A 14268-nucleotide genomic window follows, 5' to 3' on the forward strand; every position below is an offset into this window, starting at 1 on the left:
AGATACTTGAACTCCTCCGCTTGGTTCAGGATCTCCTCCCTGACCCGGAGATGGCACTCCACCCTTTTCCGGTCGATTACCATGGCCTCAGATTTAGAGGTGCTGATTCGCATCCCAGCCGCTTCATATTCGGTTGCGAACCGCTCCAGTGAGAGCTGAAGGTCACGGCCCTTCAACAATCTTGTTACTCCAGAGGTAGGCGCTAGTAGAAGGACGAGCAGTAACCTGCGCACAACCAAGATTCACAGAGGATGGCAAACCCATGTGTTTCAAGGGTCAGTCAGAGGGACATATCGCTAGGAATTGCCCCACAAATCGAAATGTCACCAGAAAAGATACCACTGTGCGGATTTAAACTGTTGTATTCGCTGCTAAATATTCTATTTTAGTTAATCTTTTTTTTCTGTTGCTTGCTTTTTCTACAGGTACCCTTGCACTTAGAGATTCATGTTGTTTAATTGTAACTTGCTTAACTGCATGTTCTTATGGTTCTTACCTCTGGCACCCATCTTGATTTCACAATGTGTGCTTCTTGTTTTTGACTACCCGCAATGCTTTGGGGCTATCTTGTTGTTATTATCAGTGACCTATGCACTTTGTAAAGCTCTCTCTTGGAAGTCGCTTTGGATAAAAGCATCTGCTAAATGAATAAATGTAAATGCTGATGTGCAGGGAAACGAGACCCCCGGTTGTGTTGAGTCGAGCAGTTCGGGAGTACACCTCAGACTCACCTAAAGTGGGCCCATCTCATGTCCAGTTATTAGAGTGTGCTGTGGGAACATGCCCTGTAGTGGACATCAAGATTGGGGGGTTGTTGCGTCTTGTTTATTGGATACAGGCAGTCAAGTAAGCAGTATTTCAAAAGGGTTCTTTTGGAAACATTTGGGCAGAGAGGATGGAGATATGCTCTCTACATCTGATTGGCTCAAGTTAATCGCAGCCAACGGTTTAGACATACCCTATCTGGGGTATCTAGAGTTACTGTTCAAGACAATGGGCATGACAATTCCATACTGTGGATTCTTAGTGGTGAAATATCCTCAGAATGTCCAGATGTCAGTGCCTGGAAATATAGGGATGAACTTTATCAATAGGTGCCGACAGTTAGTACATGCCATATTTGAGACTACTTTAGGAGCAAAGTTGCATTCGGATTGGAGAAATGTTTTCCAGAAGGTGCAAAAATGTAAAGTTGCCAAGAAAGCTATTGCTAGATTAGCTGGCAAAAAGAAAGTATACATACCTGCAGCATCTGTGGTAACAGTCAGGGCCCAGGGACATGTCAAAGGGGCAAAACAAGAAGAACAGATTTTGGTAGAATATGTTGATACATCTCTACCTGATGGGCTTATAGTTATCCCTATGCTTGTTGACTCTCACTGTCATGGGTTTTCCATGCAAGAAGCAAATTTGTCACAGCAGGATATTTGGCTCCATCCCAGAACCCGACTGGGTGTCTTGTCTATAATGGAGTATGAGAATTCTGAGCAGTCTTGTGAAGTTAAGTTTCAGCGTATATCTGTGAGTATCGAACAAGTGACCGTGGATTTAAAGTATGTACAGGACCCAAATAACTTGCAACTTATATTAGACCGGCTAGACATTGGTGGTACTAAAGATCAGCAGTTGGACCTAAGTGCAGTCTTGGCAAAATATACAAGTGTTTTTGCCTTGGATTATGAAGACCTCGGGTATACAGATAAAGTAAAACACGGAATTGATCTTGTCGACGAAGTACCTATGACCCAGCTGTACCGCCGCATTCCACCCACACAGTATGGGGAGGTGAAAGAGCACATTTCAAAGCTACTATGGAAAGGTGTCATTCAGGAAAGCACAAGCTGCTATGCCTCACCCATTGTGTTAGTGAGGAAGACCGATGGTAGTATACGGTTGTGTGTAGACTATCGAAAGCTCAATCTGAAGTCAAAGAAAGATGCGTTTCCCTTGCCACGCATAGATGAAAGTTTTGATGCCCTGCAAGGTGCAGAGTTTTTTTCTACCATTGATCTAGCGAGTGGATACCACCAGGGGTCTCATTTATAAAGCTTGCGTACGCCCAAACGGGGCTGAAAATGTGCGTACGCCACTTTCCACACAAAGGTTGTGATTTATAAAAAACAAACTTGACGGGAGAATGTGCGGTCCTCCACGCAAACTCTGACCCTCCCGTAGGCCTAAGCTTATTTTGAAAACAGTTGGAATTGGCGACGCAGATGACCGTATGTAGTCAGACTGCAGAAATTGAATGTGGGAAGAACATTACTAGTAATATTTATATATTTTGTTTTCCTCACACACGTTTTTTTTCATTGAATCTCATGATTATCATGAAGATTACATCCAGCAGTGTTATATGCGCTTGTACTAAGTGATGATACTTGGTACCTTGTACAATCCAACCCAAATTTAAAATCAAAATTCAGCGCCGTCTGTCTCACCATCAGATTGTCCACTACGGGAGTGCAGAAGGGGGAGATTCCCCGACTGCATGGAATACAGGATGACATCAAATCCTACCTTTAGATAACTTCAGAACACAGTGTAGCTATAACTGAATATATTTCTATAATACTGTGCAAATATCCTCATATGTCAATAACTGGAAATACAGTCGTTAAGCTCCCGTGCAATCGCTACACTCCACGTCCTCGTTATCAGTCCAGACTTTAATAGACTACTGTTCATAACAAAAAGCTTTTGGTTTCAAATTGTATCTCGACTCCAGGTATCGTCTGGCACAGTAGACGCCACTCGCACAGTTTTTTTATTGGCGATCCACCGGTCACCAAATAATGTGGTTTTCGGGCCTCCACCAAGAGGCTAATAGTGTCTGAGAATGAAAACTTTCGCTTTTTTGTTCGCCATGATTCACCGTGAAGAACAATCGCATGCCAGGGTCATGAGATACTAGATTAGCATTCATGAGGTGCTTTGCATTGACCATTTATGGTTTAAAATGGCCGTGTTCAGGGAGGGGTAACATGTTGATTCACGTACGCACACTTGTGGGTAATCTGTGATTTATAAAGGGAACATTGCGTTCAGGTGTGCGTACGCACGATTTTATAAATCTGAATTTTTGTGTGCGTACGCTTTTAGTAAGAATCCTACGCACAGTTTTATAAATGAGACCCCAGGTAGCAGTAGAGGAGCGGGACCAGCATAAAACGGCATTCACCACTCCGTTTGGGCTATGTGAACATCTGCGGATGCCTATGGGTGCTTGTAATGGACACAGGTGAAAAAAAGTATACTTTAGAGTATTTCAAGCATATTTACATTTTCAATTGAACATTTTAAATATACTAAGATAAAGTGTACTATCTGTGAATATATAAAAAGTATACTACCATCATGCTTTTACCAATTTTCATGATAATACTTTGAACACACTTTAACAAAATTGTACTACAGTAACTTTTTGTAAATATATTATACAAAAGTATTCTTTAAGTAAAACGTGTATGTAATTTCTAAAGTGTACAACTGGAACTTTGTTTTTAAACATATTTGTATATTTTAAAAAGCATGCAAAAAATGTAAAAATGCATGAAAAAAATTTGTAACAATGCACTTAAAGCTTACTTTAAAAATAAACATTTTAAAATGCTGAATTGTTAGGATATTTAAGTTACTTTCGATGTCCCTTCATCAATTCAGGCTCAGTCTCAGTTGCACTACCAGGGCTTGAAAATACAGTGACTTGCTAAAGTAGGCAAATGGCTAGTAGAACATAACATTTCATAATAATTTCAGTTAATCAAACAGCTGCAAGACCCAGTGAAATGTTATAGGCTAGCTAGCAAGCTAACGCTAGCATCGCTAACATTACTAATTCAACTTCAAATTCGTTTTAGATATAATTGTATATGATCGTGTGGACAATGAGAAATGGACGCAGTCTCTTTTCAAAACTTCTATTTTACCACTGCTCTTCTTGACATAGCCATTCGAACAGCCCTCACTGATTTCACGTAACATAATGGTTTCGCATGAAGCCTAAAGCAACTCCCGAGGGACAAAACACCCTTGTCCTTTGTCACATAGAAAGTTCTGCTACAATAGGCTATCCTCATGATTTGCAAGGTAGCTAACTAAACTTATACGTAAATAATTTCATAGACATAGCAATGGATTCTGCCACTAAATGAGTGACTTGGCTTTATTTCTGGAGATACTATCCACAACCGATAGGCGTGCATTGCTCTTTGTACCCAGAATGCCCTGCGGCAAGCTGAAAAGCTACGAAGTTAAGGGCATTGGCTTAGTTAAATAAGCATTGTTGGGAGTTCTATTGTTAGGGTTTGTTTTGATATGTGTAATGCTATGGTTTATAGTTTAGATTAGGGGTTTTCAAAGTGTAAGACAGTGAGCCTCCCTTGAGAGAACATCAAGTCACCGGGGCCTCCCCCATTTAACAGGGTCATAGAATGATTTTTGGGGGGTATTTCACACTGTTCCTTAAGGTCTCCGAATAGGGTATGTAACATTGGTTGGGCTGAAAATGTCCCAGGTGCTGTTCTATGCGCCCTAATGCACCTTGTGAAATAGCCTTGGAATAAAACGAGAGGGTTTCTTCTTTCTATGGTATGCTCATGAATATATAGATGAGCTGCGTGCTGATTGGTTAGTTTACAACGAGTGACGCTGCGGAGCAAAGCGCAACATGGCCAACAGTACTCAGTGAAACATCGAAGGTGGACACTTAAAATAAAAACGTACATATAAATCTAATGTGTCCACACAACACAGTTTAACAGATTGACTAGACATCATTTGAAATGATAACGTTAGTTGTTTCCACTTCTGTTGTCGAGCAAACGGGATCAACATAGGCAGTGTTGACGATTCCACCACGCGCATTGTGCGTAGGGCACCAAGTGCTGAGGGGGCACCAAAAATAGCCTAATGAAAAATCATCAGTCATAATAATTAAAATGCAGATATTATTTTTGTATAGAAATATTATAATCTTTTTAGGCATGTATATCAAAAAACAGCCAGAACAAGATATTTATTTAATTGCTCAAGAAAGTAACGATTGTGCCCCCCCGCCAAAAAAAAAACTAAACTCTAGACGTTATCATGGACCATAAAGACATGGCATTCCTTTCCCTGCAGAAAAATGTTGAGCACATTTATCTTTTCAAAGATATCAGACAAATAGGCCAACCTTGCCACCCAGTTCATGTCCTCCATGTGTTTCACCAACGAAGAGTTGATTTCGGCGAGAAACAGGAGGACTTCCTCACGCAAGTCACACAGGCGGGTGAGGACCTTGCCCCGGGACAACCAGCGGACTTCAGAGTGCAGGAGTAGCTGGCGAAAGTGTGCGCCCATCTCATCGCAAAGGCCAATGCCAACATTTGGGGACTTAACCCGAACCTAAGACCTAGTCATGGTTTTGATGTGAGGTGAAATCGGAACTTCACATTAATGCGATGGCGCGTGAGCGAAATTTTTTGTATTAATTTCAGTGCAAAATATTTTTTGTTAGCTTTATGTAGCCTAGCCTAATATGAAAATTACAGTGGACTCACATTCATATATTTTCCGGAAATTACAACCCAAAATCTAATATTTTACAATCCAAAATAAATATTTGCCGCCTCCCCTGAAACTCTTTGGCGCCCCCCAGGGGAGGTGAGCCGCACACTTTGAAAACCCCTGGTTTCGATAATTTGAGTGTTCACCCTGATTGGGAATATTGTCTAGTTAAATACCTATCCAAGCTATCCGCTACAAGCAGTGTACTTGCAAGTAAACCAACATGAGCACAACTTTGCTCAACGTTAGCCGTGCAATGGTAACGTTTTGTAGCGTGGTTTGCATGGTTAAGATTAGCAATACTTAGTTTATAATAAAGTATAGTAGTTCCTCTGATTTGTGAAACGAGCAGAGGAACCTTATTTAATAATATTGAATAATAATAGCACTCGTAATAATCAGTCTAATCTTAAGTAGGGAATTCTATGAAAGTAGAGCAGATCATATAACGTGAGAGATAAGCGAGTATTATACACAATGATATATTTAAGAAAATGTAATTATAGTGAACACATACCAGATAAGTTATGGGTTAGTTGGGCTAAAGCAGTACAGTAGGCCTAAATTCTAATGAGAGCGCACTACACAAAGGCTGAGTAGAGTGCGTGTGGAGGGGGAGGGGAGAGAGAGAGTGAGGAAGAGGTACAGAGGAAGAGGCTTCTATAGTAACAATGGACGATCAATAGCAACTGACCTAACGATGGTCAAATCATTTGTAAAATACAATCAAACATCAACAATTCAATCACAACATGCCAATATGTCACAAGTAAGAAATATAGCAAATCGCAGTTACTTTTGTCGGTTTGAAGAACGGAGTCAATGGTTCGTTATGTCCAACAAATAGGAAACGGAATCTCTCGTCAAAGTTCCAGGCGCAAAGTGAATATGCAGGTTATGAGGTAAAGGTTAGAGAATGTCGCGAACACCTCAAGTTGATCCTACGAACAAGCGGGGGTGATTGTACGTTTGGGGGTTTTATACTCCAAAAAACCGGGCCAAGCAGCGAAGCTGCGAGGCACCTATTGTTATTGTTAGTATTATTATTATTATTAGGGGCCAGGCAGCGAAGCTGCGAGGCACCTATTGTTATTGTTAGTATTATTATTATTATTATTATTAGGGGCCAAGCAGCGAAGCTGCGAGGTCATATCTCAGCAGTTCTTTGAGGCAGTGACACCAAATTTGATATGCCTACTCGGAACCTTATTTTGAGTATGTCCTCCAAAAATGGTGTCATGTGAGTAAAAGGGGGCGTGGACGGAAGCATAAACGTGTTTTGGCTAATAACTGTTGAAGTGTTTACCTTAATAAAGTAATTTCTTTGTCTGTTGATGTCCTGGGAGATATCAAGCTTGACCATCGATAATGTTTCATAACAACCGAATTGACGCGGAATTTTATGGAAAAGTGTAAAAACCTTGTACACGCCCCAAATGTTGTCCAATGTTTACTAAATTTGGCACAGATGATCTTCAGACCAAGCTTCACAAAGGTATCAGATGGATTTTCCATTTTCAAAACCGTTTGTTCGGTAGAGACTATCAAAGGCGCCGGCGAAGCCGCGAAAGACACGTGAGAGTGTAACTCAGCAACCATTTGTGCGATTGTCACCAAACTTGGGTTCCATCGTTCCCACGAGGAGCAGAGGAGGTCTGTGGTGTTTTATTAGAAAAAAAACACTTTGAACCTTCACTACTTTGGAACGCAAACAGATATTTCAACCAAACTTGGCGTGTCGCATGAGTGCAACAGGTTGTTGTGACTTAATTGTTGCGCAAGTGCTATGGAGGCCATGTCCTGCTCTGGACTGCTTGGCCCCTCCATTGCTGCTTGCAGCTATATTTATTATTAGGGGCCAAGCAGCGAAGCTGCGAGGCACCTATTGTTAGTGTTAGTATTATTATTATTCTTCTTCTTCTCAGGACTGGGTGTCTATGGCAGCCCCCATAAGCGCTTGGTTGAAAGTTGTGAAATTTGGCACACTCATTGGGGACAGTCCCCTGGTCCAATTCACAAAGTTTCATGTCCCATACTTGGGCACTCTAGCGCCACCAACGGGTCAAAGTTGGACTTGTGTTTACACACGCAACTTTTGAACCGTATGACCCATTTTCAAAAATGAGGTACCATTGGATTCCCTGGATCAAGCCGAGTTCAATGCACACCATGGCGTCAATTTCCGGTTATATAGATTTTCCGCTATTTCTGGTTTTATCAAAAACCTCTGAAAGCCTACTCCTCCTACAATTTTTGTCAAATCTTCTTCAAAATTACCAGATATGCTCTTCAGACCAAGCCGCACAAAAGTTATGGTAGAGCAGTTTGATCTCCACAACCGTTTGTCCGTGAGAGCCAATCAAAATCAGCAGAATAGCCACCAAACAGGCTTGATTATATCTAAACTTTACCTTTTTATGTTCACATATACAACTTGTGCTTCAATTTCAAACTTTTGAAATGCTTTGTTGAGCATGTGTGTGTGTATTATAGTAAAAAAAAACATCATTTTCCCACACGGAGCTTGTGTTTTTGTGTCTGTTTGGGTCCAGTATGTTTAAAAGTATTTCAAAGTGAAAAACTCAATTTGACAGGTAATGTAGGTGAGATTGTGCTGAAAAAAAAGATACCAAACATCATACTAAACATCTCTTTATGTAGTATATCAAGGCCAAATCAAAGGTATTCAAAAACGGCCAAAACTAGCCCCAGACTCGAGAGAGTTAAGAAGCGGTTGACATTTCAAAGTGGAATTACGTGAAATTGCGCATGGTATTTCATAATGTCATCCTGTTTGACTAAACAGATATTCCAATTTAAGACAGGCTAAAAGACTTTGGCTGGATTCAAACCTACAATCTTATACCTTGCAGGTCACTGTCCCTGTCCATTGAGTTATTCTCAGTGTTGAATATTGTCATGTTCAGTTACTGCATAAAAAGTAAACTGTTTCTGTGGTAAGAGTTGTTAGATTCAGCCAAAGTTTAAACTAATCAAATTCAATCATATTTTGACATACCAAGGTGAAATTGTTGATGGTACTTCGTGATGTCATCTTGAACCCAATAAGGTTTGCAAACCATCAGTCAAAATGATATTTGATTTATTGACACAAAGATATCGAGGCAATGTGGACATTTACATAAATACACAAATTTCAGACATTTTGTATTACATTTCTCATTCCATTTCACCCTATATAAAAATACACCTGCCCGCACACTATCCGAATCCATTTCGTTTACCTCCCTCCCAGCGCAAGTCACGCCAAAGCATGATTGCTGTAGCGGACGCAGGAGGTTGACCAAAAATTGCCTCCCTCAATCTAAACACGTTAATCATAACACAGTTTCAAGAATTTCTCAAAGATGGCTTGAAGACCACTTTCAAGAACCACAGTCAACTGACAATCAAGAAGAACCTCATTTGCAACAGATCTGTGACACATACAATGATCATGCCCTTGCCAATGTCAATGAAGTCTGGTTGATTCTCAATTCATTTCCCATTAAACCACACAACATGCACTCTCAGGGTGACCAACAAGATTATTTTAACTAACAAACAACAATATTACAAAAATCTAACTGAACGAACACAACAACTGAAAACCCTTGCGTAGCTGTTGTAACCAAACTATTTTTCACAAGTCTTGGCGTTTTTTGATATGCCGCACTGCATGCTGGGTACCCAAGAGCGCTGACGCTGACGATCTAGCTGTGCTCCAACTGCGTGATATGACGAGATGCTAGTGACGCGCTAAGGTCTCGGCGTCTCCTGAAATGTAACGCGTCTTTCTGCCTTGAAGCTGCGTGCGCATCATCATCAAGACCCCATGTATATGTCAAGATAACATCCAAGCTAACAATTTTCCAAATCTGACTGCAGCTTTGTATACCATATGTACTGTGTTATGGTTGTTTGAGTTAAACAACTTGCTAATTGAATTCAATGGCTGTTAAATGTCAAATCCAACTATACATTTATAAAAGAGTTCCAATCAAATCTGAATTATTTTTAAACCTAGAGGTTTAAAAGACAACCTTTGCCTAAACTGACATGCACCAACTCAGAGAACTGAGTTTCAACATCCATTTACACATTTAGTCTCTATTTTTTACTCTACTCTTAAGGCATAACTATGTTTAACTTAATGTCTGCGCCTCTCTGTCACCAACTGTCTCTGGAGTGGGGGGTGGGGGCTTCACAGGGTGTCCACAGGTGTAAACAAGTTAAATTTAAGACCTTAAGACCTTTTAATTCCCCTTCCAATTGAAGAAAGACCAAATTTACGATGGAAATACAGATCAAAAGTGGAAATATACAGTCATCTTCCCAAACACTGATGTTTGTTCAATATGAACACTATGGTAAAATGACAACAATCGGTTGAGTTTAAGTACATTGACTAAATGTGTGTAATGCGAAATGATAACACAAAAATGAAATTGCTGTCCTAAATTATTATTTTTTATTACACAATGGTGGAGCAGAAACTAGCAATTCCATGAATCCCATTGAAACAAAGGCAAGTGTGTGAGATGAACTGATGTGGAGCACAAATCATCCAAGAAGCAGTACTTCTCTTGAGTGGTTTTTATTCAAATGGCTAATCATGGGATTCAGATCAAAAGTCTGTAACTTGAACTGGTTTCATTACTTAAGACACTAAAAGTCAGCAGCTCGGCATGCTGGGACATGGAAAGGCTTAAACATTTAGACTTTCATCAAAGTAAAAAATGCAGGTTTGTCCTTTTTCATCAATGTCCTCAAAAAAGCAGTCTGCAGAGCTACTGTGTCTGTGGGGTGACTGTTTGTCTTTGGAGGGCTGACAGGCAGGGGCAAGCAGGCCCTGCAGGCAATCAGGGCAGGCCAGCTGGATGAAGCTGTCCTGGGGTCAGGGCTGAAGAAAAGCTGTCCAGCTAGAGTGGGGTAGCAAGGGATCTGTTTTTCTCTCAGCATCCTCTGTTGAACTCCAGACCTGTAAAAGTGAAGAAAGGGTCCATGTCAGTTGTGAAAAATGAAGCCTTTTACATCTACACTTGACATAAACTACAGTTTTGACTGTGAAATGCAATGGCATTACTTGAACTTGAATCCAAATGTGTTGAACTGATGGAGACCCGGCCATGCAAAGTCACTCCAAACATTTGGCTCGATTCCAGGCTCTGGCAAGAGTATTTAGCTCTAAACTGGTCGATATACACATCTAACCAAAGACCAACTCGACCTTTGCCTGTTAACAGTGATTCTGACTGTCAGAGACCTTTGAATACGTAGACCGAGTGAAACTAGCCTGGCTAACGTAGGTCGCTTTCTCGGGAAAATGACAAATGAACTAGGCTTGTTTTGAAAGATCCTATGTACTGGCTATCTTCAACAGACTCTTGTCTACAAAAAGCAGCCCTCCCTGACGTTTTAGGAGTTAAGTTGAGTGAACTACAATATCGTTTACACACTTCCAGTGAGTGAGCGAGCCGAGTCTGTCACTGAGGCTAGGTCAAAACAATGTTCCCCCGGGATGCAGTCTCACTCCACTTGCAAGTTTTCCACAAATCACAAAAATAATCGGAGCATCTGGCTAAAAGCACAATTCCCACATCTCCTAAAGGCTGCCCTCGATCTGTTCATGAAAATAATTCATTTCAGCCTAGACCGTACAACGGAAGTAACGTTAAATCGAATTCAACCAACGCAATCGCTACCAAGACAGTCTAGTACAGTAGTAGTTGTAGCCTACAATTTACCGGGGCAGCTTCTCCACACAGCAGGGCTATATCGCATTTTGCCTTGTTACTGACAATGATCGCTACCACTGACAAGCTTATTTACGTTTTTGGGGGCGTATTTTCAGTTAGCAGATGATACTATTTGAATCGCGATTCCATCTGAGATAGCTAGCATCGCGTAAGGGGTCCCATTATCGTCCACCTAGCTCTCGACGCTCGTTAGCAATGTTACCAAAATGTCGTTATAATACAAATTAAAAACGTTTTGTCACAGCATTGTACTTTAATATATAGATACACACCTATATTATAACATTCCGGTTTTGAATTCCAATCAGGATATGCCTAGAAATGTTACTTTCCTGATTTTAGCAGTTAGCCAGGGGGTCCCATTATCGTCCACCCAACCACTTTCAATGGAGAAATGTCAGTTTGACGCTGCGGAAGGCAGATGCTACACATACGGTTTAGAGCGTATTTACATACACAAATCTCAAAGTAAGAAGCTGTAATTTGGTGTGCAGCACTATAAGATGTGTACATATCAATGAGTTACTTTCTTTCGTTGCTGCTGCATGTCTTCTTTAAGAAATTAACGGAAGAAACGGTTGTGGACGATAATGGGGCCTCGAACGTTGGAGATTTCGAGTGGACGATAATAGGGCCCTTTACACTACTGCTGGTAACGTCGTTGTTAAAATACATTTCAAAGGGTGTTCTTTATTAATGAATGAATGCAATATGAGTAGGCTAAATGCCTGAAAATATCACGAGAAGGGAAAAACTTACAATGACGTTTAAATCATAGAGATTAGGTCAATTTTTACACCGGTCTGCCAAAACATATTCGTTTTGATTCAACTATTCTCGTTAGTCACGTCGCGGCCATATTGAAAACGAAAACGAGGCTTGATCGAACGGAAGTGATTCTCTACTATACGAAGACGAATGATGGACGGAAAATGGACCACAAATCTTCTGCTCTTGCTTCCTATAACTGCGGCATTAATCGATAAATGGGCGGACGAGAAACACCGGATCCCCAAACTTGTCCAGACCAAAGGGTACAGCAACTGGATCGAGGGATATGTCCATGATGTTGAAGGTAAGTTAATCACTGTCTTACGTTAGCTAGCTAACATTAGCTATTAAATAAATGGAAGAACATTTTGGCCAACTCTGCTATTAATGTGTTTACAGTAACTAGTTAATATACGTTAAGGTTAAATTGTTTTTTGCAACTCACCGTCAGCATCATGGTTATTTGCTTTGCTTGCTTGCAATTGGCAGCAAAGTTATAGTCAGAATTGGTAGCATGATAAGTCAAAAATGTGTACAATGACAGGTGATTCATAGCATCTTTTCTTCTCTAACCGGGATGATCTTGTGAATAACAATGCTTTTGCAGTCAGAAAGAGAGAGAGCGACAGGGCAAGTGTGAGAGCGAGGGCATTTCCCTCTATGAGAAAGAATGAGCCCCCGTACATGGTCCAGGTAGCTAAGTTAGATGTTAAGGCAAAATAGTTCCTCACGTTCCGAGGCTGTTCAAAGGTTGCTCGCGTTCTGAGCTTTTACAGTATTCTGGCACACACATTCCATGGTATGTATGGTGCATTTCATAATATTATGATCAATTATCATACTCACAGAACAGCATAGATAATCATATTAGACACAAGGATTGTCACTTAACATGCATTTTTGTCCTTTTACACCTTTCAGGTGGACCTTTCACTGGAAAGTCCCTTTATTGAAAAGGCAGAATGCAACTGCAAAGCAGGCCAAGGACATTGTGCACATGTTATTGGGTTGCTCTACACTGTAGCACACTATATAAAATTAGGCTGCAAGTCTGTCCCTCCTGTGGAGAGCAAGACTTCTTTGCCACAAACCTGGCACATCCCCCGACGCTCAATGGGGTTAAGTCCAAAACCCATTACTGAGGTACAAATAAATAAAATAAAACCCCAGCAAAATGACTTTCCCCCTGCCAAACAGATGAGAAGTGAAAGAATAGTCAGCAATCTGTACTGTCCAGTGCCACTCCCACTTCCTTGTAAGGATTTTGCACAGAGGCTGAAGTCAAATCTTAATGACATAGGTAGTACATGTCAGTTGGTCACACTAATGAACTTGCCCTCATATCAGCCACAGTATGTGCCCTCACCATATGGTGATGTACCTCTGGGCTCCATCCTGAGTTATCAGACTCGCCCTGCAGTTATCCAGTCTGATGACTACCCCCCCTTCCCTTTGCCCCCACAGCCAAGAGACTATGCCACTGTTCTTGGTGAAGAGGAGATGGACTACTACAGTGGTATATCTATGACTCAGACTGACTCTGAACTCCTGGAGAATGAGACAAGAGGCCAAAGCATGAACAAGGTCTGGCATCGCGTGCGGTCTCAGCGCATTACTTCGTCTAATTTTAAAAGGGTGTGCTCAAGACGAGCTGACTTTGACAGTCTTGCTGCAGAGCTCACGAGGAATAAAAAAACAGTGCAGACCAAAGCTATGTGGAGGGGAATTGAAATGGAACCAGTGGCTGCAGCAAAGTACACTGCATTAACAGGAACCGTTGTTCTACCATGTGGTTTTGTGGTAAACCCAAACGCTCCCCACTTAGGGGCATCCCCAGACGGAAGAGTGATTGACCAATCCGAAGATTCTCCCTACGGCCTCTTAGAAATTAAGTGCCCAGACAAAAGCACATGTGCAGATTGTCCATATCTTATCCGACAGGCAGATGGTGATTTAGCGTTAAAAGTTGACCATGAATATCAATTCCAGATACTCGGACAGATGGGTGTTAGTGGAGCAAAGTGGTGTGACTTCTTTGTGATGTCTCACAATGACTTCCACTTGGAGCGACTACACTTCGATGTCAAAAAGTGGGAAGAAGTAAAATCTAAACTAGACTACTTTTATTTCCAGCATTTTTTGCCAGCACTATTTAGATAGTTTTATAGTCTGTTTAATAAAGTACTAA

The 14268-nt window shown here is 41.0% G+C and overlaps 1 protein-coding gene across 1 annotated transcript; it reads left to right on the forward strand.

Annotated features, from left to right (window-relative positions):
- The first annotated feature begins 12149 nt into the window (after window positions 1–12149).
- LOC124466343 lies at window positions 12150–14240 on the forward strand. The gene is made up of 2 exons (XM_047018145.1): window positions 12150–12384; window positions 13002–14240. The coding sequence occupies exons 1-2, from the start codon at window positions 12367–12369 to the stop codon at window positions 14238–14240; spliced, it is 1257 nt and encodes a 418-aa protein (XP_046874101.1). The 5' UTR covers window positions 12150–12366.
- The last annotated feature ends 28 nt before the right edge of the window (window positions 14241–14268 follow it).

This window comes from Hypomesus transpacificus, unplaced genomic scaffold, assembly GCF_021917145.1.
Source record: "Hypomesus transpacificus isolate Combined female unplaced genomic scaffold, fHypTra1 scaffold_94, whole genome shotgun sequence".
Taxonomy (NCBI): domain Eukaryota; kingdom Metazoa; phylum Chordata; class Actinopteri; order Osmeriformes; family Osmeridae; genus Hypomesus; species Hypomesus transpacificus.